General features: G+C 42.1%; 1 protein-coding gene across 6 annotated transcripts; it reads right to left on the bottom strand.

The window, feature by feature from the left end:
• Positions 1 to 152: 152 nt before the first annotated feature.
• LOC308097979 (cAMP-dependent protein kinase type I-alpha regulatory subunit-like) lies at positions 153 to 27,040 on the bottom strand. 6 transcript variants are annotated; one of them, XM_080446173.1, is made up of 12 exons: positions 26,947 to 26,994; positions 23,695 to 23,743; positions 22,841 to 23,026; positions 21,366 to 21,545; positions 16,520 to 16,626; positions 16,324 to 16,385; positions 15,564 to 15,610; positions 13,882 to 14,040; positions 5,769 to 5,829; positions 5,131 to 5,252; positions 3,459 to 3,540; positions 153 to 1,306 (listed from the first exon to the last, which is right to left on the bottom strand). In XM_080446173.1, exons 3-12 carry the CDS (start codon positions 23,018 to 23,020, stop codon positions 1,134 to 1,136), a joined length of 1,173 nt encoding a protein of 390 aa, XP_080302299.1. In that variant the 5' UTR covers positions 23,021 to 23,026; positions 23,695 to 23,743; positions 26,947 to 26,994; the 3' UTR covers positions 153 to 1,133. The 6 variants fall into 6 exon arrangements, with proteins under 6 accessions (XP_080302299.1, XP_080302298.1, XP_080302303.1 ...); XM_080446172.1 differs by lacking the exon at positions 23,695 to 23,743 and having other exon boundaries at positions 26,947 to 27,040; XM_080446177.1 differs by lacking the exon at positions 23,695 to 23,743 and having other exon boundaries at positions 16,520 to 16,611; positions 26,947 to 27,040.
• Positions 27,041 to 27,533: the final 493 nt, after the last annotated feature.

The following is a 27,533-nucleotide window of genomic DNA, read 5'->3' as shown; positions in this document are numbered from 1 at the left end:
GGTCCTCGAGGGGGTCAGTTACTGACATCCACTATTCTAGGCCGGCCCCCAGGGTCCGGTGGAATGAAAAAAAGGAAAAATGTAACCAGTATGAAAAGACCCTTTGATGATTAGATAACACACAATAAAAAAAGGTCGATAAGACGTGGAGAGAAAAATAACACCTTTAAAATGATGGTGAGCGGGGCAGGGGGGGCGTGGCTTACATGACATCACTCGGAAAGAGAAAAAGGAACTAATAAGAAAAATGAAATACATGTTTGTATTTGTGGACCCTGTGATGGAGGAGAGGAGAGGAGAGGAGAGGAGAGGAGAGGAGAGGAGAGGAGAGGAGAGGAGAGGAGAGCACCCATTACGGACGCTGTCGATGCACCGAATGAGACATCATCACGTTTAGTCAGACTGTTGATTGGTCTAAGTAGGTGAGATACTGACCTATACCCACGGGGCTCAGTAGGTGTTTTGTATAAAGTATCGTTTTGGACCGTCTCTAGCAAACTTGAGCCACGAGAGGCACCGCCGAGCCAGCCAAAGCGAGCGAGTCGCGGTGCCGAACGTGGCCAAGTTCGCTTGAGCCTACTCAGCGCCGTCAGAGTTATGTACCGATAAGAGTTATGTACCGATTGAGTTATGTACCGATAAGAGTTATGTACCGTTAAAGTTATGTACAGTTATGTACCGATAGGCACAGAATCGTAAATCGTGTTTTTGGGGGTATATACATAGCGTCACAATCATTTTAACCACCTAGCTTTGGCTATTCAAAAATAGCAGATATACAAGCTCGTATATGAGCTTGTAGATCTGCTATTTTTGAAAAATCTTGAAAATGTGTGCACATCTTTGAATATATATATATTTTTAAAGCGAACATTTTTAACTCAAATATTTGCTTCTGAGGGGGGGTCCCTGCCACAAAACATTTTCAGATGGGGGTCCGGGGCCAAATACATATCAATTTAGGGGTCCTTAGCATGAAAAAGGTTGAAAACCACACTGCCTTAGACCAATCAATAGTCTGATTAAACGCGATAATGTCTCATCCAGTGCATTGACAGCATCCGAAGCCGGTGAGGAGAGGAGGGGAGGGGGGGGAGGGGGAGGGACGGGGGGGGGGGGGGGAGGGACGGCCCTCAAACGGACAGGGACACAAAGCTGTTGTACTGCTGGATGTTCCTCTTCAGGATGTCGGAGCAGGGCCCCAGCACACGCTCAAAGCGCGGGCGATCCAGCTTCACGCACTTGAGCGGCCCGCGGGAGACCACCGTGGCGGCGCGCGGGCGGTTCATCAGCAGGGCGATCTCACCTGGAGGGGGGGGGGGGGGAGTGGGGGGGCGGGGGGAGAGGGAAGACCACTCCGTTAAACGAAACAGTCGGAATTTATGTCGATGCCCGTCCCAGCAGTGTTGATTTCGTCGACTAAAACTGTGACGAAAAATATTCGTCAACTACCTTTTTTCACTGACGAAAACTAGATAAAAACTAAATATAAACTAAGCTATGACGACTAAAACTAAGACTAAATATATTGACAATTTCATCAACAAATAAGAACTAGACTAAAATGTCAGTGAGTGATCTAGTGGAGAAGAGATCCAGTAGAACTAAAAGACACGTTATTTTATGCTTGGTTGCGCTCGGGTGTTGCGCTCTGAAAATAGCAGATCTACAAGCTCACAACACGTTGCGCTTTGTGAGCTTGTGCATTGTGAGCTTGTAGATCTGCTATTTTCAGCATGCAACCCAGTGTAAAATCAGCCATTACGACGCCATCAAGGCACCGCCAACATACATTTTAGTCGTACATATGTCATCTCATGCCACTTCCACAAATGTCACTCTCCATAAATGATACTTTCAAAATGGGAAAACAAGAAACAAGGACATGTTGATGAAATATCATTTATCCTCAACGGACAACACACTGGTTAGGGCTGTCTGTCACCATTACACATTTAAGTTGGCCATTCATTGTCACACAAATAATTGCGATTAACGATGTAATTGTGCGTTTGGCCGTTGAACATTGAAAAAGCCTTTTAGGCTTCATAATAAAAAAATGCACATATTTGCTAATTGTATACATGTAAAAAAGCTAAAATAGCTGATGTACAAGCTTACAACGCGTCACGAAAGCTTGTAGATCAGCAATTTCTTATGTAGATCAGCTATTTTTTTATATTTGAAAATGTATGAAAATTTTTCTAAATGGAAACCATTATGACAATTATGCAAAAATATTTGCGATCATGTAATGATTGTGACAGGCATAACACTGGTTTGTTCATTTCATTATGGTATGAAAATAAACAGAGACTTGTACAGTAGATTCATTTTTTTCAGGAAAGGCAAATGACAGCGATTGTCAGCTTAGGTCAGAAGTAAAGTTTTTTCTTTTGGTTGACAGATGAGTGAGTAAAAAAAACGAGCCCATCTAGATAATGATCCTGGGGTCGTTGCCTACTTGTTGCTCCACCAGTCAGATAGATTGCCCACCCCTCCCTACCAGCCTGCTGGGAATGACTAGGAGCATCAACCGCTCCTGTAAAAAGCCCTTTAACCCCTGATGCCCACCTTCTAATCAGCCTGCTAGTCCACCTGCTTACAATAGCGTTGCTAAGGCGATGCATGACTTCAAACCACAACCTCCAGTTCGTTTATTAAAAAACTGTGGGCGGTACACAGGAAGTAACATTGGTGGGAGGGAAGATATAAAGCTACCATTCATTTTCAATGGAAGCCAGCCAGGGGCGCCGATATTTGTCAGCTCTATTGGGTGCGCTACCTGGCACTCACACGCGCGTGTGCCACGCACACGTCCGGGCGCCACAAACATTTTCGGTTTCTTGGCGGATATTATGCTTTTTGGGGGGGGGTTTGTAACTTTCATTTGCTTAATTCGGTTTATTTACCTGCTAGGTGAAGACAATGCCTGGAGCCGGCAAAACATAAACAAATGGGAGCGCACTGCGAGTACGAGCGTGCGGCTGCGCGCTGAGAGTACGAGCGTGCGGCTGCGCCCCACCCCCCCTCCCCCTCGCCCACTGGGTGCTGGTCATTAGGCCTGGGTGCTTTAGCCCCGAGGCACCCACAGTATCGGCGCCCTTGTAGCCAGCGACAGAAAGATACAAAACGACAATCCAAGTAGAGCTTTAACTGCAGCTACAAAACAAATGGATGGAGAGTTGTTTAACCATTCCTCTCCTCTTCCCTCTTCACACCATTCCTGCTTGAAACGAGGTGAAAGTCATTATTTCAGTCAGCCAGTTCCTAGACTTTATATTTTTCTCGCTCGCCGGACGCATGCTGACGTGATGGAGCATGTCGATCAGCACTTGTCGATGTCTTCAACAGCGATGCAGCGACAGATACTGTACGCTTCATATCTTTTGGAGCTGCCAGTGTGAACCCCTGTCAGATCAACTTCCTGTCAGATCAACTTCCTGGGCAACACTCACCAAAATAGTCAGACGGTCCGAGTCGGCCGACCTCCACGAACTCCTCGTTTTCAGAGCGTCTCTGAAGAACAGCAGCCGAGCCCTGTGGACCAGAGAGAGAGAGAGGAGAGGGACCACAGAGAGAGAGAGAGACCACAGAGAGAGAGGAGAGGGACCACAGAGAGAGAGGAGAGGGACCACAGAGAGAGAGAGAGGGACCACAGAGAGAGAGAGAGGGACCACAGAGAGAGGAGAGGGACAGAGAGGGACAGACATCAGCAAGAAACTATGTGGAAGAACATTTTATATAGGTTCAGTATGTGTTCTGATCCTGTCTCACTGTTTAAAGCATTCTCCTCTCCCAGGTATACAGCCTTCCTGTGGTGCACATACAAGAAAGGTAGCATATGGAGGCTTAAGGTGGCCTGCCCTACAATGATGCCCTGAGGATACTACTAAAAGGCCCCGACCCTAGATGGCAAAGTGCCAGTCCTTTGTTTGTAACATGTGGAATCCACACATGTGAGGCTCTCTTAACACATTGAATGCCAGTCGCGTAGATCTACGCGAACCGCCGATTCCCATTGAAATTGCCCCAGGTGCACTTTCCGAATTTTTTTGATCCATTTCCGTTTCCGGTCGGAAACAGAATTATTCGGGTTCCGTTTTTTCCGATCGTATCCGCTTCCTGTCTGGGATCCTGTTTAAAACTCGATTTTCTCGGTTGTTGTTTTTCTCCTCGCTGATCACTGTTTAGCGTTGATCCGCTGTATCTTCAAGATGGCGGCTCGGATTTGGAAACTATTTTCGCTGGCCGTTTCTCACAGATCCGCTGTGTGTTTAGAACCAAATGAACGTGCACTTTTAACTTATTTAGCGAGGTCTGTGGCGACATGAAAAAAACAAAAAAACAACAATAAAACGCTGGCACTGGTGAGTACATTATGATATTAAACTCTGGCATGGAATGTGTTAAGACACTCTGTATGGATTCATGTCTCTCCTGGATGAGTCCCGGAACAGTATTATTGAGGATAGAGTCAATCCTGGGAAAAGCCGTCTCCGGTACTCGTCCAGGCTGCGTAAACACTGGAGAGTCAGCCTCTATGTATGATTCTATTTGTAATGTATTGGTGTTTATTATTGTATGTACTCTATGGACCCCCTGTGTGTCTGGAAAAAAGTTTGAATTGAATATAGCTAGTAGTTGGTAAATAACCTGAACATGTTTGGGGGGGAAAAAAACGGTTTAAATGACCTGCGAACAGGGCTGGGGGCGGATACGGATTTTTGACCAAATGCCTCAATATGGTTATCGTGATAATGTCGTATTGTGACTACATTATGTATTTTTTTCGAAGACTTTGAAAAATAGTGAAAATAGCCAGTCTACAAGCTTAACTCATTGAGTGGCCAAATTATCATTATCTATTTCTGGCCATTACGATTCTTATTTTTTTATTTTTTCAAAGTAAAAAAAAAGTGCTTAGGAAGCGAGATACAGCCTTTTTCAGTTATAAGTTAAACAAGGAGTGGATGGAGCTGCAAATCTTCAGATAATGATATCTTGGGTTCAAAAATAGTTTTTTTTCATTTTTTTTCAAAAACACGTGAAACACGTTAATAATGTGTCGTATGGTCAACCCGCTATTTTTGAAAATAAAATGAATGGGTTAACTGTTGCACCGCTGACCTCCAGAATGATGAAGAACTCGTCTCCAGGTTCTCCCTGGACCACGATCTTCTGTCCGTCTTCAAACTGCACCGTCTCCAAGGCGTCGGCCACTGTCAGACGCTCCCACTTGTCCAGAGATTCTGTCAGAGAAACACCCGTTCAGATGATTCATTAATGTCACAGAAACACCCGTTCAGATTATTCATTAATGTCACACAAACACCCATTCAGATGATTCATTAATGTCACAGAAACACCCGTTCAGATGCTTCATTAATGTCACAGAAACACCCGTTCAGATGATTCATTAATGTCACACAAACACCCGTTCAGATGATTCATTAATGTCACAGAAACACCCGTTCAGATGATTCATTAATGTCACAGAAACACCCGTTCAGATGATTGATTAATGTCACACAAACACCCGTTCAGATGATTAATTAATGTCACAGAAACACCCGTTCAGATGATTCATTAATGTCACAGAAACACCCGTTCAGATGATTCATTAATGTCACACAAACACCCGTTCAGATGATTCATTAATGTCACAGAAACACCCGTTCAGATGATTAATTAATGTCACAGAAAAACCCGTTCAGATGATTCATTAATGTCACACAAACACCCGTTCCGTTGCTGTGGACTCTTACCTAAAATGGACACTTTGCTGAGGAATTCCTCATACATCTTGCGCTTCCTTAAAGTGCTCCCCTGAAAAAAAGAAGGAAAAGATAAATGAAAGAAAGAAGGAAAAAGATAGTCAGACAGACAGACAGACAGACAGACAGACAGACAGACATGCGGCTATTATGAATAATACGATCAACTGAACATTGCAACATGAAATGTTAAAACTGCGGACGGAAACGATGGAACGCTAAATACAGCATAAAATGGTAAATCATCGCTTTTATCCAAATCGCTTTACAGAGGCGGAGGAAACCATGCAAGGCCATAACCTGCTCATCGGGAGCAATTAGGGGTTCAGTGTCTTGCTCAAGGACACACCAACTCTGGGGAGGAGCCCGGGATCGAACTGGGAACCTTGCGGTTTTCCATCCAGCCGCTCTACCCCTGAGCCACTGCCGCCCGATATAATATATATATATAATTATGTAATTCATAATCATCTTTTAGTGTTCATTAAAGTGCACTGTCCCTGCCAAATAAATGAATAAAGTAAAAAGAGAAGTCATGAACCAAAACATTTATTATATCAAAATCTCGTTGCTTCCAATAAATGTCGACAGAATAAATGGTCGAGTGGGTTCAGACATGACTGATTGTTTCACTATGCTATGGAGTCAATTATTTTCGGTATACCATATGTTCACTCTATTTACTTTTCTAAACAGACAGACGTGTTTAACTCTTTAAGACCTGAGAACGCATCTGTGTGTCATTTTTAGATTTAGTTGGGCTATTCAAAAATAGCAGATCTACAAGCTCATAGCGCGGCACTGAGTGCCGCGCTATGAGCTTGTAGATCTGCTATTTTTGAAAAATCGTGAAAAATGTTGTGCAAATCTTTGAATATATATATATTTAAAGCGAGCATTTCTAGCTAAAATGTTATTGCTTCTGGGGATTCTACAAATGTCTTCTAAATCAGTTTGAAACAGTTTTCTGAAACACTTATGTTGCTATAATATTAATGTCAGTGTCAAGGAGCCCCACAACGATATGTATTTGGCTGCGGACCCCCATCTCAAAAAAAAAAAATCCAGGGACCCCCAGAAGCAAAGATTTGAGTAAAAAACAATTGCTTTATAGATATATATTCAAAGATTTGCAAAAAAAAAAACACGATTTAAAAAAAAATAGCAGATCTACAAGCTCATAGCGCGGCACTCGGTGCCGCGCTATGAGCTTGTATATCTGCTATTTTTGAATAGCCAAAAGTATAAAATATGGATAAAGTGGTTACACAGATGCGTCCCCCGGTCTTAAAGGGTTAATTGTTTTGTTGAAAACATATCCGGTCCTTCCTTGAAAATCTTAAGCCATTAAGACCAGGAAAGCATCTGTCATTTTAGATGTTAGAACCATTATCTTATACTTTGGCTATTCAAAAATAGCAGATATACAAGCTCATAGCGCGGCACTGCTATTTTTTTTAAATCATGAAAATGTGTGCAAATCATTGAATGTATTATTTTTCAAAGCACTACAATTCACGGCGCTCTCATGCGGGCGACGTTGCGGTGCCGTCCGAGTCAAGCATTTCTTCTCTCTTTGTTTGTTACTGTCTTTACTTTTTCGCTCTGTGCGGTGCATAAGGGCACAAGTTAAAGTAATACTAGGTAACGTTTTCAACAAAACTAAAGTAAAATTGTATATCTTTGTGAGTGGCAAAAGTTTCACAACACCCACTCCATGAATTTCACCCCCGGAAGCCTTTTATTTATATATTTTCTATTGAGCGATGTCGGGGGGGACTTTCCCGGGAAAATGACGTCATCTGGCCGGAAAACGGAGGAGGAAATGCACTGGTTTCCTGTTTGGCCAGGAACTACCGCGCTAATAACAAAAAGGAACCTCACGCTGATTTTAAGAGAATGTAGGATTGGAAGATCGAAAAAGAACAGAAAAAGAAAGCACAGCTCATGGTAACTAATGCTCCACTTGGTTAAGAGAAACGATCAGCAGATAGTATAAAACAATTAAAAGAACGCTTTTTGAAACGCTTCCGGCTTCCGGTGAAAACAAATGGAATTCTGGGTAATCGAGGACTACGGAAATTGTATGCAGTGACGGTAGTGACCAGCAGAGGTTGCTAAAAATCGTTATTTGTGAATCTGCATTGTACAACTTTAAGTATGATAGGACAACTTTAGTGCAGTTAGGAGAGCTGAGTAATAAAGGAGATTTTAATCTCGCGGATCTGGACTGTTTTCCCGGAGCTACATGCAGACAGAGCAACACCCGGACACGGCGGAGTACGGGGTGATCAGCGGCCGATAAGGAAGCGTGGAAGGCGGGGAGGTATACAGCGGAGGCTCCGACGCCTGGCTACCCGAGGAAGACTACCCCTCCCGGTCATACTCTTTGCCAATGTACGGTCGCTGAGAAACAAGATGGATGATATCTCTGGTAGGCTGTGCTATACAGAGGTGCATCCAGGAATGTACCCTGCTGTGTTTCGTTGAGACATGGCTTGGAGAGACGACCCCCCAGCGAGGCTGTAATGCTGTCAGGCTACACAGCCTTCAGAGCAGACCGCATAGCAGCGGATTGTGGCAAAACTTGCGGGGGAGGTGCAGTGATCTACGTCAAGCAGTCCTGGTGTACTGACACGAAGGTAATATCCCAGTCCTGTTCTGAGGATGTGGAATATATCACTTTAAAGTGTATAGGCCATTCTTCTTACCAAGAGAATTACAGTGCATCGTTCTGAGTGTCGTATATGTCCCCCCCCTCTGCTAATGAGGAGAGAGCTCTGAGTGAGCTGCATCACATGATAAGCGGACAGGAGAATATGTACCCGGATGCTGCTTTTAATGCAATTTGTGATTTTAACTCTTACCCTGCCAGAGTTTTTTCAGAACAGTCTGTAGCCTCTGCCAGGGTTTTGACCGATTTTGGTACCTTTTCGCATAGCCACAAAATATTTTTCTCAAGTATGATTGATCCCCAGAAAATTTCTAATCACAGATGAGATTCAGGTGTGGTTTCACAAATGTCAACGAGGTCAATTTGACCTTGTTGTCATGTGTTGTTTGATGTTTGAAAATAGCTCAAAACCAGTGGTTTCAAACCAAAAAACATTGTGAATTGTTTGTCCGTTTCAATTTTAACATTGAAGTGGATGGAGCAGCAAATCTTTGGAAATTGTTATCTCCTTATTCGTTTGGAATATCGAAAAGGTGTCAATACTAAATAATTAGAGAATCTTTTTAGAAATTTCTTTTTTTTTAGGACGTTTTTAAACGTCTTTGGCAGGCAACAGCTAATTTCTCAAAGACGTTTATAAACGTCTTTGGCAGTTATAGAGTTAATCATTGCAATTTAAAGAAGGCTATGCCCAAATTCTATACATTTGTGGATTTCCCTACCAGAGGGGAAAACACACTAGATCAGTGCTACTGCAACATAAAAAAAAGCATTCATTGCCATTCCCAAACCTCAATTTGGAAAATCTGACCACCTGGCAGTCCTGTTAAGGCCCACTTACTGTACATCTCTAAGCTAAAAGCCAAACCCAGTCACTGTCAAAACCACGAGGGTGTGGACTGACAGTGCACCGGCAGACCTACAGGGCTGCCTGGAGGCCACAGACATGAATGTTTTTAAAGAGGCCACGGACAATATTCATGACTACACAGAGACTGTTAGCGGTTATGTTGAATGGTGCACTTGCATCTGCATCCCCTCTCGTACTATTCGAGTCTTCCCTAACCAAAAGCCCTGGTTCAATGCGGATGTACGCATGAAAATCAGGAACCGGTGTGCAGCTTTCAAGTCGGGGGACACCATGGAGTATCAGCGGGCTCGTTACGAGCTACGAAAGTCCATCAAAACCGCAAAAAAACTATACTCACAGAAACTTGAACGCTATTATTTGGATAACAACACACATAGTATATGTGGCAGGGTATCCAAGCCGTCACTAACTATAAGAGAGGCTCGAACGGGACAGAGATTCGAGATAACAACATGCCAGATAACCTTAACGGTTTCTATGCTAGATTTGACAGACTGAATGGAGACACCCCCTCAAAATCTCCCCACAGCCCTGGGGAGACGGCACTACAGGTGACACCAGTGGTGGAAAAAGTAGTCAAATTATTTACTCAAGTAAAAGTACCAATACTGCAATATAAAAATACTCTGTTACAAGTAAAAGTCCAGAATTAAAAATTTACTTGAGTAAAAGTACAAAAGTATTGGCATCAAAATGTACTTAAAGTACCAAAAGTAAAAGTACTAAATATTTGAAAATAGCAGATCTACAAGCTCACAACGCGTCGCATCGCGACGCGTTGTGAGCTTGTAGATCTGCTATTTTCAAATAGCCTATGTATAAAATACGGCTAAAGTGGTTAATGTATGTTTTATTATATCATAGTTTATATCTGAAAGTAACTAGTAACTAAAGTTTTCAAATAATTGTAGTGGAGTAAAAGTACAATATTTGCCTCTGAGATGTAGTGGAGTAGAAGTAAAAGTATTGGAAATTGGAAATACTCAAGTAAAGTACAAATACCTCAAAATTGTACTTAAGTACAGTATTTGAGTAAATGTACTTAATTACTTTCCACCACTGCAGGGGTGTACACGGACTTTAACAGCTCCCTTGCACAGGAAATAGTCCCCCGGCCTTTCAAATCTTCTGTCATAATACCAGTCCCTAAAAAAAGCCAATACAAGCACAATGAATGATTTCAGACCAGTGGCACTGACTTCAGTGGCAATGAAGTGCATGGAAAAGCCGGTTCAGTCTATGAACGATGTTATTCCTGACTCATTGGACCTCCCCTACAGTTTGCCTGCCGCAAAAATAGATCTGTGGATGATGCGGTGGCACTGGCACTTCATTCTACATTGGAACATTTGGAGAAAAAGCAAAACATATGCACGTATGCTCTTTTTTGGATTACAGCTCGGCTTTCAACACAATTAAGCCTATGAAGCTAACTGTGAAACTGGCAAACCTCGGTGTACCTACACCCACCTGCAACTGGATATTGGACTTTCTGGGAAATAAGACCTCAGCCCAGCTCACGGTTAGTACTGGAACTCCTCAGGGCTGCTGCCTAAGTCCCAAACTCTACTCCTTGTACACACATGACTGCGTTTCCCACCCATAAGAGTAACATCATAATAAAGTATGCCGATGACACAACCATCCTGGGCCTTATTAGAGGAGGAAACGAGTCAGGGTACAGGGAACAGGTGAACAACATCATCAGCTACGGAGAGGACAATGACCTCGTCCTCAATGTGGACTAGGCCTGTCCCCGACTAAGGATTTGTTTAGTCGACTCTAATTGGCGACTAATTGCCAATAGTCGACTGGCAGTCGACTAATAAAAAATAAAAAATAAAAAAAATAAAAAACTTTCTTTTTTTCTTTTTTTTTTTGTTGGGCCAAAATACTTTTTTTTTTCAAAGGGCCAAGTCTACACAGTTTGTTTTGTCTCCAGCAGAGTTTCTATAGCCTGGTAAACCCTCCCTCCGGAAATCTCAATTCCATTTCATTTCAGGAGTGAGTCTGGCATGATCCGCCTTTCTGCAATATTGGCTCTGTATGCCAAACGGCCGGGCCTATCAGCGTCGTCGCTCATTGTTCTGTGATTGACAGCTTACGTTGGCCAATCAGGTGGCGAGTTCGAGTGAGCCCAAAACACGAACGGCAGCCATCTTTTTCTTGTGCGGCCAATTCTCCGCTATTTTTTTACTTCAAAAAGCTCTCTAACTTCTATTTTGAGGCACGGAATTTACTTATAAGATATCGTTTGGATAGAATTTAGTTGTTTAACTTCATATATGTGGTCAATTAATCATGACAAAGCCTATTTAAAAAAAAATTATTAGAGAACCGGTAGGGGCGGGCAGTGACACCATTGTACCCGAAAAAGGCAACCCATTTTGGGTATGGCTGTCTCAAAAGTCCCGTCGCGTCACATTAAGACTGGTGAACTGCTGATTGGCTGAAGGGGAAAAATTATCATTGGCTGAAGGGGTTGTCAGTCAACGGTATTACTCCCGCCCAACTCCAGCACAGCCAATATTGCAGACAGGCGGATCAGGCCAGACTCACTCCTGAAATGAAATGGAATTGAGATTTCCGGAGGGAGGGTTTACCAGGCTAGAGTTTCTAGTGTCTCTATCTCTCTCTGGAAGAGGTTGCACATGAACTCTGCAGCCGCACTGAGGCGCTCCAACACAAACAATACCAATACAAAGACGAGGAATAAGAAGAATAAAGTGGAAGTTACGTGTGGTTGCAGGTGTAGACTTGGCCAAAAAACTATTTAAAACATTTTTGGCCCTTAAAAAAAAGTCGACTCGGACCCCCCGCGACTAACCAGTCGACTAGTCGACTTAGTCGAGGTCAGGCCTAATGTGGACAAAACGAAGGAAGTCATTCTGGATTTTAGGAGGGGACCTCCCACACTGCGACCCCTCACCATCAAGGGGACAGAGGTGGAGCAGGCAGACAGCTTTAAGTTTCTCGGCCTTCATGTGTCAAAAAAATCTGACCTGGACTGAAAACACTGTTGCTACAGTGAAAAAAAGCGCAGCAGCGGCTGTACTTCATTAGGACGCTGAAGAAGGCCGGACTCAGTCCCCGGCCCCTCACTCTGGCCTACAGAGGACTCGTTGAAAGCGTCCTCACCAGCGGTATCACGGTGTGGTATGGAAACACTACCCAAGCTGAGAGGAAATCGCTCCAACGAGTCATCAAAACTGCAGAGAGGATTATTGGAGCAGATCTCTCCCTGCCATGGACACAATCTACACACAGCGCTGTAGGAGGAGAGCACAGAGCATCCTTGAGGATCAACATCATCCTGCTCACCCTCTGTTCGTGTGGAGGGACTCAGGACATAACCTGAGACACCACAGACCAGAGAGCATCTCCACCCACACAACACACTTTTTTTAACAGCTTTTTTTTCCTGCCACTGTGCGCTTAGTAGCCGAGGCCATAATAGGGACGGTAGTCAATATGACAGATGAACTGAATCAGAGCAGATGAACTAAATCAGGACAGATCATGATAAGATGAACTGCACCACTATTTGCACTGTTTTTTTAGACTATGACGTGCTTATTTATTATGTTTGATATTTGTCTTTGGGGAATGTGGTAGGATATATGTAGGATTGTAGCATGTACTGTATGTTTTCTCTGTATTTTCTGTCTTCTTTTTTAAAATGCTGACCCTGGGAGCTGAGCTCCAAAATGTCCTATGCACTTGTGCAAATGGCAAATAAAGTCTATTCTATTCTATTCTATTTGTAACTCAAATCTTTGCTTCTGGGGGATTCTACAAATGTCTTCTCTAAATCCTAACAGTTTTTTTGAAAATAACTTATGTTGCTATAATCAGTGATTCTCAAACTGTTTCATGTCAAGGACCCCCAAAATGATATGTATTTGCCCGCGGACCCCCATCTCAAAGTATGTTGTTCCAGGGACCCCCCACCCCAGAAGCAAAGATTTGCGTAAAACACATATATATATATTCAAAGATTTGCACACATTCACACATTTTCACGATTTAAAAAAAAAATAGCAGATCTTACCACGCAAGGACCTTGTAGATCTGCTATTTTTGAATAGCCAAAGTGTAAAACGATGGTTAAAGTGGTGACACAGATGCGTTCCTGGTCTCAATGGGTTAAGCCACACCAAAATGTGATATTCCTAATGAGACGCTCAGCACCAGTGTGTGTGTGACTGACCGTCAGTATTCTGTGGTAGATGTCTCGGTCCAGTGTGTGTGTGACTGACCATCAGTATTCTGCGGTAGCTGTCTCTGTCCAGTGTGTGTGTGACTGACCATCAGTATTCTGCGGTAGCTGTCTCTGTCCAGTGTGTGTGTGACTGACCATCAGTATTCTGAGGTAGCTGTCTCTGTCCAGTGTGTGTGTGTGTGTGTGACTGACCATCAGTATTCTGCGGTAGCTGTCTCTGTCCAGTGTGTGTGACTGACCATCAGTATTCTGAGGTAGCTGTCTCTGTCCAGTGTGTGAGTGACTGACCATCAGTATTCTGCGGTAGCTGTCTCTGTCCAGTGTGTGTGTGACTGACCATCAGTATTCTGCGGTAGCTGTCTCTGTCGATGCCCCACAGCTTGACGTTGGACTTGGCTCGGACCGTGGCCGCACGAGGCGTCCCGTAGATCAGGGCCAGCTCGCCGAAGCTGCCTCCCTCGCCGATGCTGGTCACCAACTCACTGTTCACGTACACCTGGGGACGGGACGGGACAGAAGAAGACAGGACAGGACAAGACAAGACAGAAAATAACACACAGACAGACAGACAGATAGACAGAGAGAGAGAGAGAGATTCCAGTGTCATTGAGCCATTAAGCCAATTCTGTCTTCTAAATGTCTTCTAAATCCTAACAGTTTTCTGAAAAACTTATGTTGCTATACATCGTTGCTGTCAGGCAGGAACCTATTATCTCCATGTTTTACATAAATGAATGCCTAACTTTATCATACATACTGGATCAAAAGTAGCAGATCCACAAGCTCAAAACCTTAACCTCAGTAAAACTATGCCTAAACCTAACCTTATTCCTAACCTTAACCTCAGTAAAACTACCGGTATGTCTAAACCTAACCTTATTCATAACCTTAACCTCAGTAAAACTATGTCTAAACCTAACCTTATTCCTAAACTTAACCTCAGTAAAACTATGTCTAAACCTAACCTTATTCCTAAACTTAACCTCAGTAAAACTATGTCTAAACCTAACCTTATTCCTAACCTTAACCTCAGTAAAACTATGTCTAAACCTAACCTTATTTCTAACCTTAACCTCAGTAAAACTATGTCTAAACCTAACCTTATTCCTGAACTTAACCTCAGTAAAACTATGTCTAAACCTAACCTTATTCCTGAACTTAACCTCAGTAAAACTATGCCTAAACCTAACCTTATTCCTAACCTTAACCTCAGTAAAACTATGCCTAAACCTAACCTTATTCCTAACCTTAACCTCAGTAAAACTATGTCTAAACCTAACCTTATTCCTAACCTTAACCTCAGTAAAACTATGTCTAAACCTAACCTTATTCCTAACCTTAACCTCAGTAAAACTATGCCTAAACCTAACCTTATTCCTAACCTTAACCTCAGTAAAACTATGTCTAAACCTAACCTTATTCCTAACCTTAACCTCAGTAAAACTATGTCTAAACCTAGCCTTATTCCTAACCTTAACCTCAGTAAAACTATGCCTAAACCTAACCTTATTCCTAACCTTAACCTCAGTAAAACTATGTCTAAACCTAACCTTATTCCTAACCTTAACCTCAGTAAAACTATGTCAACACCTAAACTTATTCCTGAACTTTAACCTCAGTAAAACGAATACCAAGAACCGCTGTGGCGAAATAAATGGGGGTGAGTGTTTTGGGGCGAGGGTTCCGGTTACCCATACAGGATAGCAAAAACCTGCCTAAAAATAAGCTTTAAAACAGGGAGTGAATGTGTCACTGGGACTCAGTCCTAATGACACATTCAGGCAAGGTGACAGTCCAACTATTAAGTGAACACATCGCTTCACACATGTCTGGTCGAAATAAAGAACGAAAAAAAAGCACACAAGATCAGCTACTGTACACACGAGTGAATTAACCCATTAAGACCTGGAACGCATCTGTGTGACTTTAGATTTCTTTGGCTATTCAAAAATAGCAGATATACAAGCTCATAGCGTGCCCCCCCCCCCCCCATAAAGACATGAAACTGAAATAACTTACGTCCATATCTCCTTGGTCAATAACGTAGAAGTTGTCTCCTTCATCACCTGGAAAAGAAACAGCAACAAGAATAAAGTCAGTCAGTGACTGAAGCACCTTTAGACCCAGAGCCAGTTACATGCATCAGTGGTTCTCAATCTGTGGGTCAGATGACACTAAAGTGACAATTTAAGGACTTTTAACACATTGTGTGCCAGAGGTTTATTAAAATAGGGTACGTTCAGTGCCTGCATATCTTCCATCCACTTACGTTGATACGTTTCGTGCTGTAGAAGCCCCGACAGCGGAAGTGCATGTAAACAAAGCGTGCGAGACGGCGGAGGGTCCCGACTAACGCCTGGAACGATAATATTTCTAACGTGATCCTCCATTGCAGAGTGATCGCCGATCGAAAACGGCTCATTTCCACCACGTTAAAAATAAATGGAGATATTAAGCTTTTAGTCAAGGAGTTAACATTGGAGAGGCCGACCGGAAGGACTTTTTGACATGGATCCACATCCGGCCTCTCCTTCTCAGAGACTCCTTGGATGATCCCAAAGTTTCGTTAGAGCGCCCCACGTATAAAACAAATAAATGGGCCACTTCCTCATGGGTATTGTATGTATGTTTTCCATAACACTATCATACCCTAATTCCATGAGGAAGTTAACCCATTAAGACCGGGAACGCATCCGTGTCATTTTTAGATTTCTAAAACAGCAGATCTAAAAGCTCGTCTTAATGGGTTAAACTAAACAGTGTGCTGCTGGACACTCACCTTGCTGAATGACCGTCTCTCCAGCGATGTAGGTGACGGAAAACATGGCGTCAAAGATGTCACTGGAAAAGAAGAGGAGTGTTCAACTACAATGAGGATGTTTGTTTCACCCACGGAAAAATGAAACCCCTTTGCCGTCACAATTAGATCCGGGCCGACACACTACAAACATTACATCTGAGAGAGGGACGATTACCTTCTCTCGTTGTCGTCCAGGTGGGCGAACAGAACATTCTTCTCGATGGATTTAGCCAAGGCGGCCATGGTCTTGTAGTCTTTAGGGATAACCTGGGGCGAAACATCCTGTTAACGCCCAAGATCAAGTTTACAAAGTCTTTATGGTCGTTGACAACATCGTCAGCATATACTTCACATGTCTGAACAGTAAATATCCCTCTCTCTCTCTGCAGCCACAACAATCACAGATTCAACTACCAGTTGGTTATAGTAAACCTTAGTTTAAAGCAGGGGTCTTCAACAGGGGGTCCGGGACCCCTAGGGGGTCCTCAGAGGTACTACAGGGGGTCCACCAAATCATTGTGTGACAGGAACTCAGTTTTTTTTACATTAACCACTTGAACCCCCTAGCATCCCTATTCTAAGGACATCTTTAGCCGAAAACAGCAGATCTACAAGCTCACAACGCCTCGCGCTGCGAGGCGTTGTGAGCTTGTAGATCTGCTGTTTTCGGCAAAGAGAGGGGGGGGGGGGGGGGGAGAGCAGACCAAGTACATGGTGAAGGTTTTGACGGTTTAATTGGTTGAATGTCTGAAAATACAGATTAACATGAAACCAAACATCTATGAAAAGCTTTAATATGCAACACAAGTTTATGCAAATATATAGTGGGGGGGTCCCTGCTTCATCTCTCTTTCTCAGAGGGGGTCCTTGGGCTGAAAACGTTGAAGACCCCCTGTCATAAAGGGTTAGTTCACCCCCAAAATGACTTCTTTTCTATTCCTAAGCCAATAACTTGATGAATGAATGTCTGCGGTAGGAGACTCAAAGTGTCAACTTTGAGTCTCCTACCGGAGACATCTTTCCACCGGTCATCATATTATTGTCTTAGGGATGCGACAAAAACTAAAGAAAATCCTTAAATTCAAGGCTTTATGGGGTTTGTAATTGATAGAAAATAAGATTTCTGGGGGGGTGAACTATCCCTTTAAAAATGTTGCATTTCCAATAGTAATGTACTGTATTACCGTAGTCTGAAATAGTGCTTCTCAACATGTGGGTTGGGACCCCCAGGGGGGTCCCCACATGATTATTTGTGTGGGGGGGGGGGGGTCCCCAGATGACAGTGAAGTGACAATTTAAGGGCTTTTAATAAGATCTTTTTAATACCCCTAAAAAAAAAAGGCTGCATCAAAAGTAATACAAAACCATAGGCCAACTATAAAAACGGGTCAAACATTGGCCAAATTGTCAAATAATATAAGAAAGAGAAAAAATGTTGAGGATACCTGATCTACAAACTCGCAACGAGGCGTTGTGACTGTGAGCTTGTAGATCTTCTATTTTCACAATTTGTATCTGTGGAACCGAGTCATTTAATGCCTCAACTCCTAGGTAAGTTCTTGTCAGGGTGGGGGGTCCCCAGTTCAAATATGATTATTTTGGGGGGTCCCCAGTTAAAATAGGATTATTTTGGGGGGTCCCCAGTTCAAATAGGATTATTTTGGGGGGTTCCCCAGTTCAAATATGATTATTTTGGGGGGTCCCCAGTTAAAATAGGATTATTTTGGGGGGGGTCGCGGCCTGAAAAGGTTGAGAACCACTGGTCTGAAACAGCCAGGGGTCGTGAATAGGAATAGCAAACTTCACCACCACAACCAACCTGTTTTGTTGTTCCACAACTGATATATGCAGGTACTAACAGACACATGTTGACATGTGATATATCAGCCTGATCTCACACAATGTAGTATCATTGCACAGACCCAGCGCGTCGAGTCCCACGGTGGGCGTAATCGGTTGCAACCCAGAAGCAGAGCAGGCCCCACAACAACATTTAACGATTCTGTGCCTATCGGTACGTAACTCAAACGGCGCTGAGCAGGCTCAAGGGAACGTGGCAACGTTCGGGACAGCAACTTGTTCGCTTTAGCTCACTCAGTGGTCCCTTACGTGGCTCCAGTTCCCTTGAGACTGCGCGCCAACGAAATGGTTTAGTCACAATGGGGGAGATGCGAGGCGGCTATGCACGGATTTGACACTCCGTGCAATGTATACTAAGTTGTGTGAGATGGAGTTGGATATGTGCAGGTACTATAGACACAAAGCAAGCACGCACCTCAATATAAGTCAAGTCTACAAAGTCCCATGCCCCCCCGACAGGGGCGTCGGCACCAGAGGGCACTGTGAGGTGCAGTTCAGTTCAGACGCAACAACCTTTGCACAAAATTCCTTCTCAGTTCAAGGAAGCGATATTTGGAACAATCTGCCCACTGATATAAAAGAGAGTGTCCGTCCTTTACATCTTTCAACCCATTAGTACCGGGAACCCATCTCTGTCATTTTAGATTTCTTTGGCTATTCAACAAGACCAGGAGACCTGGTTCTGCCAGACCCAGAATGAAGTCCTAGTATGTAACACACCTACAAACCACTTTATAACTGAAGTTCATGATGTCATGAATAGTTCGTGACGAAAGGGGACGTCACAAACTTTTTTTTGGCTGGGGCCGGAGGACAAATGGCCCCTGCCCATGTATGGACGAAACAGGTACAAAGCCTCATGTAAGCCCGACCCCTTGGGTCTGGCAAAAATAGCAGATCTACAAGCTCATAGTGCGGCTGTGAGCTTGTGGATCTGCCATTTTTGAAAAATCGTGAAAATGTGTGCAAATCTTTGAACGTATATATTTTTTGATTTGTCAAATATAAATATTTTTAAAAGATCTGAGGAACAAATGTTCGCTTTAAAAATATATATATTCAAAGACTTGCATACATTTTCACGATTCTTTTTTCAAAAATAGCAGATCTACAAGCTCATAGTGCGGCACTCGGTGCAGCGCTATGAGCTTGTAGATCTGCTATTTTTCTAAGAGCCAAAGAAATCTTAAAATGACATGTTTTATGATCCAACAAAAAAAGATGGATCATGGTCAATCAAACTTGTGAACATTTGTTAAATAGGCTAAAATGTAGGTTTCACAACTGATCTCAGTGTGCTTGTATTTTAAGTCAAAACCAGGCCATTTGTACTGTTAATTGTTGTTATTTCTCTTCTGTTTTGTACCCTTGTGTACTCTGTATGTGTCCTTTTGTTTTCTGTACGGGGACTACGGGCGTAAATTAGCATTGTTGCTAAATGCTAATTTACACTACATGTGTGTAATGTTCATCAATATGCACTGTCCAGTGTTGCCAGATGGGAAATGTTGAATTATCGTAACGGAGGCTTAAAATGATCCTATTTGAAAGAAAACTATCTTACACAGCTAAAAAAAAAGAGAAATCACAGGTGTAAATAAAGTAATTTCAGTATATTTAGTGGAAGAAACAATGTTGTTTGAGACGCCTACATGACAAAAACGTATCATATATGCCGCGTGGAAGCAGGCAACTTCCTGGACTTTACACAAATAAAAGCCTGAAACTGGAATGGAAAGACGCGACCGGTGTTTTTAATGTCTCCAAGTACAGATCTGGGGTCAGATTTACTGATTTCCTGACTCACTCAAGCCAAATCGGATCCAGAATCAGCAGCCAGGGATATGGTAAATTCACACACTTTTTTTTTAGATATGGCGAAATCTTCGTACATTTGGGTATTTTGGGAATTATTGATCGTACATCGTACAGAGGGTAAAATAATCGCACAAATACGATAATTATCGTACATCTGGCAACACTGGCGCTGTCCCGTCCCAAATAAACGTATAAGAAAAGAAAAGACGATTGCATGTCATGATTTACTAGGTGGATTTTTGACAATAAAAAGCCAACATTTGACTGCAGACACGTCTGCTAGCCTTCGTATGCTCAAGAGGGAAGGCATTACGTCAACATGAATACACTGTAACTGTAACATCTATAGGCTGATGCCAAATTCCAATACCCCAAAAATCTCGGCCCCTCGCTCACTCCAGCGGTGTTACGGTGAAGTTGGTGACCTGCAGAAATATGTGACCATCTGGTGGACTTCACATAACTTACATGGAGGTCTTTAAATACCTGGCCTAAATAGCGCTATGGGTTGAACTCCGCTAATATACAAGACGCAATGATTTACGCTGGGACACTGACGTTATGTGATGTGTGTACAGTACACGATTGTCGCATATTTCGGCAGGTCACCAATTTCACCGTCACACCGCCATGCCGCTGGAGTGACCGAGTGTGAGTGAGCGAGTGGCCCAGATTTGGGGGTTTTGGAATTCAGCTTTAGGGCTACCTCTGTAGCCACTGTAGAGGTCAGTAGTGAGCAGTGGTGGAAAAAGTACTCAAATTCTTTACTTAAGTAAAAGTACCAATACTGCAATATAAAAATACTCTGTTACAAGTAAAAGTACAGAATTAAAAATTTACTTGAGTAAAAGTACAAAAGTATAGGCATTAAAATGTACTTAAAGTACCAAAAGTAAAAGTACTAAATATTTGAAAATAGCCGATCTACAAGCTCACAACGCGTCGCGATGCGACGCGTTGTGAGCTTGTAGATCTGCTATTTTCAAATAGCCTAGGTATAAAACAGGGCTAAAGTGGTTAATGTATGTTTAATTATATCATAATTGAGATCTGAAAAGTAACTAGTAACTAAAGTTTTCAAATAAATGTAGTGGAGTAAAAGTACAATATTTGCCTCTGAGATGTAGTGGAGTAGAAGTAAAAGTATTGGAAATTGGAAATACTCAAGTAAAGTACAAATACCTAAAGAATGTACTTAAGTACAGTACTTAAGTAAATGTACTTAGTTACTTTCCACCACTGGTCAGTAGTGAGTGGTGGAGGGGCTGACCTGTAGGGGTCAGTAGTGAGTGGTGGAGGGGCTGACCTGTAGAGGTCAGTAGTGAGTGGTGGGAGGGGCTGACCTTTCTGACGTAGGAGTCTGCGTCCTCCTCGGTGTAGACCTCGGCGCTGATGGCGCCGCGCCGCCTGCGGCCCTTCACCACCGGGTTCATGGGCGGCGACACCTCGTCCTCGCGGGAATCTGACCGGCAGCTGTTGGAGCGCTGCTGTGCCTGGTGCGCCATGATCTGTTTGGCCTCCTCCTGGTGGACGCACAGGCACACAACAACAACAATCAATTGGGAAGAAATGTTTTTCCAAATAATTGTAGTGGAGTACAAAGTACAATATTTTCCTCTGGGATGTAGTGGAGTAGAAATAAAAATTACTGAAAATTGGAAATACTCAAGTAAAGTAAAGATACCTCAACACCTGTAATTAAAGCTTTCATGACATTCAGTTTTACAACATATTAAAAGTGTTTGTCATGGTCCTTCAAACAAAAAAGTTTTAACTGAAAATCCCACTCCAGTGAACCATTGCAGGTGTTTTTCTCACACATTTCTAAAGCCTTTTCAACTGCAATGAAAAAATAAATCTTTGCCTGCGGGTGTCGCTGTTGAGGGATTTTGCCTGTCAATCATCGCCTCTGCTCCGCCCCCCCCCCCCAAGGAAAGGATAGGGGAGGGGAGGGGTGAGGAGGAGTGGGCGGGAATAATGGACCGTGACCTCACAGTCCAAGGGCCAATCACAGATTACTTTTCAGCCTAATTATTCAGAAAACCCCAGACCACAGAAAATCCACTAAATGTTCAACGTTCAGGTTTTTTGGGTGTAATTGAGGTCATAAAAGCCCCCAAAAAACATGAAAAATAAAAAAATGAATGTCATAGAACCTTTAAGTACAGTACCGGTACTTGAGTAAATGTTCATAACGAACCAAATGGTTCACCCGCACGTGCACAGGTGATTTGCATTTGTATACAGGACAGTTGGCCACTCACCTACATTACATCGTTAAGACAAGAAGCAATGACCTCCACCTACCTACAGTATGTTTACATTACATAGGAGTGTCAATGACCGGAGTCTGCTACGCATACCTGTGGATTTGAGAGGAGGTACTTTTGTGTAATGGAAACGGTAGATATGTTGATGCTGTGTGGTAGTGTGGTGCTTAAAGCGGCAGTGGAAAAGGGGCTTTAGTAACTTTTAGGGCTGTCAACTTCCTTCGGAAATTATATTTGAATATTGGTCTTAAAAATGTGCAGATATTTGAATATATTTGAATATTATTATTATTATTATTATTATTATTATTATAAAAAAAATATATATTATTAAAAAAAACAGAAACAGAAACAGAAACAGCACAAAAGTCAATGTATCGAGTGCTCGGATCCAATAAAACATATATTTTGTTTGTTTTTATAACTTCATACTTTTTTTTTTATATTAATTTTCATATTTGAATATACATATTTTATACGAATATATTATACGAATAACATTTGAATATCGAATATCCGTTTGACAGCCCTAGTTACTTTAAACCCACCTTCTCTAGCCTCTCAAAGTGCTCCCTGAGGAAGGCCATGGGCCGCTCGGGCCTGGAGGTGCACAGCTGGACGATGCAGTCCTTCAGCAGCTGCTGGACGTTGTGCTTCTGGACGTACGCCTCACACTCCCTCAGGCTGCGCTCTTCATCACTGACCGGACCGGAGGACGCCATCATCATCCTCCACTAGAGAGAGAAGAGGGAGGAGGGAGAGGGGGGGGGAGAGAGTGAGAGTGAGAGTGAGAGAGAGAGAGGAAGAGAGAGAGAGAGATGTTTTTTGTATTGTCCCTGTTGAAGCTAGCCTTTCAACTTGCCACTATGATGCGAGAAAATAACGCATAAACAACAAGAAGTAATGAAATCAATTCAATGTACCGTAAATTTCGGACTATAAGGCGCGACTTTTTTCCAATTTTTCGACCCTGCGGCTTATAGAACGGTGCGGCTTATATATGGATTTTTACAGCTAACGGCCACTAGGGGACCTCCTAAATCTATGGATTTTACACCCGCGGCTTATAGTCCAGTGCGGCTTATATATGTACAAATCATTCAATTTAGCTGCTGCGGCTTATATTCAGGTGCGGCTTATAATGCGAAAATTACGGTAGTCAACTATCCCGTCTTATTTTACGCCCCAATTGTTTAAAAAAAATCCTAAATAGCACAAAACCAAACACTTTCATGAGGAGGAGAAGCTATCAAAGGTTTATTTCTGAAGTATTATGCGACTCATTCCTCCGTTCAAGCAATGAAGTCCAGTGGTCTGTTGAATCCACCTTTTCTATTCATACACTGCCTGTATTTTCTCTTCTTTGGACCTACGTCTCCACTGATACGTTGGCCAAACGTACCAAGAAGGTGGGGATCGTTGGTAAATACGGCACACGTTATGGCGCGTCGCTGAGGAAGATGGTGAAGAAAATTGAGATCAGCCAGCACTCAAAATATGTCCGCCCCAGACTGCTTTATTTAGTTGTTGAACTTGCATTGTCCAGTATATACGGAATACAACTCAATAAAAGTCCCCGTTTACTGGTCCTTCAGCTCCCTTCACTTTATATTCTAATTTTTTATATTAGAATATAAACGTTTTTCCCATATTCGAGGAATATTCGAATATCGAATATTAATTTACCCTAGCCCTACAGACTGGATCTGCACAGACTAGATCTGTACAGACTAGGGATGGGACGATATGAAAACTACATGTCACGATTATTGTGGAAAACATAATTAATAATAATTAATGATATTATCACGATGATCAAAATATGCCACTTTTCTTAACCACTTGAACCCCCCCAGCATCCCTATTCTGGGGGGGGGGGGGGGACGTGCGCCAAAAATAGCCGATCTACAAGCTCACTTGTAGATCTGCTATTTTTTGGAAGTTCAGTGAAGCACTGAATTTGCAGCTCAGCAAAAAGCTAATTCATCCTTAGTGTTCCTTATGTTGCTATAATAGTTTTCAAACTTTTTTCATGTCAAGGACCCCCAAAATAATATGTATTTGTCCACGGACCCCCCCTCCCGTCTAAAAAATATTTTGTTCCAGGGACCCCCCAGAAGCAAAGATGCGAGTTAAAAATGTATATAAAAGATTTGCAGAAATTTTCATGATTTTTCTAAAAAAAATAGCAGATCCACAAGCGCATAGCGCGGCACTCGGTGCCGCGCTATGAGCTTGTAGATCTGATATTTTTATATAGCCAAATAGAGCGTTTTTTAAAATCACGATGAACGATAATAAACGATTATGGTCCCCTATAAGTACAGGCTATAGGTCTGTGGCCTGTGTGTTATGATGACACACTTTACTGTTATGATCACACACTGAGAGAAACGCTGGGAGGGGTTTGAATACTGGAAAGTTATGAGAATAATATGAAGGAGCCCTGGAGCAACTCCGCCTTTTAGATTTAACCCACGAAGGCCGGGGAGTGGGAACGCATCTGTTGTGTAAAATTTTTAATCATCGTGACCTTCCGTTCGCTCGTTATGGCCAGTTGAAAATAGCATGTTTCGCTCAAAAATACATAGTAAAGCACAGGAGCCGAGATACAGAATATTTCCCAAATACTTTAACCAGGAAGTGAATGGAGCGGTAAATGGATCGCGTTATCTCCTGGTTCTGTTTGAAAAACGAAAAAATAAACAAAAAATAATTTTTAAAAAATAATTAAATTAAATTCTTTTTTGCAGATCTACAAGTTCATAGCGTGGCACCGAGTGCCGCGCTACAAGCTTGTAGATCTGCTATTTTGTTTTTTTAAACTGTGTTTAAATCTTTGAATATATGTATGTATGTTTTAAAGCGAACAATTTTTACTGCGATCTGTGCTTCTGGGGGGGGGGGGGGGTCCCTGGAACAATATATTTTGAGATGGGGGTCCTTGACATGGAAAAGTTGGAGCACCACTGATAAGGCAACATACTGTTAAGATTTAGAAAACATTTTTAGATATGCATTTGGCCGTGGACCCCCCCCCCCCTCCAGAAGCAAAGATTTGAGTAACAAATGTTCACTTTAAAATATATATTATATTAAAAGATTTGCACAAATGTTCACGATTTTTCAAAAAGAGCAGATCTACAAGCTCATCCAAAGAAATCTTAAAATGACACCGATGCGTTCCCGGTCTTAATGGGTTAAGGTGTAACATTAATTAATATTTAGTGGTACAAGAGAAACCATGTAGACCAAGATGTGCTTTTTTTCAAGTGTTCATGAGTACAGAGCATTGTTCATGTTGTTTACCCCCATAATAACCAAACACCAGTCATCACCTGGTCCCTCGGGATCAGGGCCCCTCAGGGAGGGGGTCATAAGATGAGCTGAGTGTTGGGTGGAGAAAGAGGACTACTGTCCTACTACTGAGCTCCAGGTTCAAAATGGACATAAAAGTGGTAAATGAATGTCTGCATTCTTTCTTGTACATTCATAAGCTTACCTTCTATTAAAAACTAAAAACAGTGAAATTCAACTTTTTCACATGATTAGGGACCCCCTGGAACCCCCCTCAAGACCCCCCCCCCCCCCCCCGGAGTCCAGGCCCCCTGGTTCCTAGCTTGAGAACCACAGAGTATACATAGCAGTTTTAGTGACCAACACTGATACAGGATAGCTGGGCACCAGTGGTGGAAAGTAACTAAGTACATTTACTTAAGTACTGTACTTAAGTACAATTTTGAGGTATTTGTACTTTACTTGAGTATTTCCAATTTCCAATACTTTTACTTCTACTCCACTACATCTCAGAGGCAAATATTGTACTTTTACTACACTACAATTATCTTAAGACTTTGGTTACTAGTTACTTTTCAGATATAAACTATGATATAATGAAACATACATTAACCACTTTAGCCCTATTTTATACATTTTATACATACTATTTGAAAATAGCAGATCTACAAGCTCACAACGCGTCGCATGGCGACGCGTTGTGAGCTTGTAGATCGGCTATTTTCAAATATTTAGTACTTTTACTTTTGGTACTTTAAGTACATTTTGATGCCAATACTTTTGTACTTTTACTCGAGTACATTTTTTATTCTGGACTTTTACTTGTAACAGAGTATTTTTATATTGCAGTATTGGTACTTTTACTTAAGTAAAGAATTGTAGTACTTTTTCCACCACTGCTGGGTGGGCACTAAGGGACATCTGGGCACCTCGATGTAAAATTGGCTATTTTGTCCAATAAGTAAAAAAATACAATATAAAGTAACCGTGATGTGAACATATAGACGGTACATCATTATCAAGACTTATTTCAAATCATCCACTTCTTGTTTTTGCCCCCTGTAACAACATATTTTGAGATGGGGGTCCGCGGACAGATCATTTTGGGGGTCCTTGACACGAAGAAGTTTGAGAGCCACTGATTATAATGGGAACCAACAACAAGTTAAGTGTCAAACAGTCAACAATAACAACAAAAACAGCCATTTTGAAGGCTCTGATCCACGATAATAACTAACCTTCAGCTACTAACGTTCATCCAGACTAAACGATACATCATTCACAACAAACCGGTATAACAACAAACCGGTACGATTTATTCAGAAGAAAAGCGTTTCCTAACAGAGACAAGACTCACCGAGATGGAAGTGAACCGTTAATCTGTTTGAAAAATGACGTTTAACGGTTTGATCTGTTGTTGTTGTGACTCTGTGGACGAGCTGTGTGCTTCCGGCATCAACTATGACACTTCCGGTGGGCGATCAATCTCTTCAGAATAAGAGTACCCTCTAGAGTAAAAAAAAAAAAGAAGCCATTGAAAAACTATTCATTGGCACGTGTTGTTGCTTTTATTATCGTTTATTTGCTTCAGCAATAAACGCAAAAACAATAAAATAATAATAGTAATAATTTTATAATAATAAAAACAATACATATCTAATTACACACATAAATGAACACAATATCCATAATCCAGTTAAAGTGCAAAATATCCATAATCCATATGCAAATCCATATGCAAAATATCCATATGCAAAAAATCCATATGCAAAAAATCCATATGCAAAATATCCATAATCCAGTTAAAGTGCAAAACAGGATCATAAACTATGTGCACATTTAATGCTGATCAATTTAAATCTGTAACAACCTGGCTCTTAGAAGTGCTCTAGTATAAGCTATTTAAAAATACCTACATCATACATTTATTTTTAAAATAAATGT

This window comes from Gymnoscopelus braueri (genome assembly GCF_963280865.1).
Source record: "Gymnoscopelus braueri genome assembly, chromosome: 13".
In the NCBI taxonomy this organism is placed as follows: domain Eukaryota; kingdom Metazoa; phylum Chordata; class Actinopteri; order Myctophiformes; family Myctophidae; genus Gymnoscopelus; species Gymnoscopelus braueri.
This window is presented reverse-complemented; position numbering and strand designations above follow the sequence as displayed.

What these genes read in the sequence shown, in the direction of transcription:
- LOC308097979 (XM_080446172.1), bottom strand. Translation starts at nt 23,020, where the DNA reads ATGATGATGGCGTCCTCCGGTCCGGTCAGTGATGAAGAGCGCAGCCTG. An exon ending in CAGACTCCTACGTCAGAAAG is followed by an intron (nt 16,627 to 21,365) that starts GTCAGCCCCTCC and finishes GGGCGTTAACAG; the next exon opens with GATGTTTCGCCCCAGGTTAT. An exon ending in TTGACCAAGGAGATATGGAC is followed by an intron (nt 14,041 to 15,563) that starts GTAAGTTATTTC and finishes TCCCGTCCCCAG; the next exon opens with GTGTACGTGAACAGTGAGTT.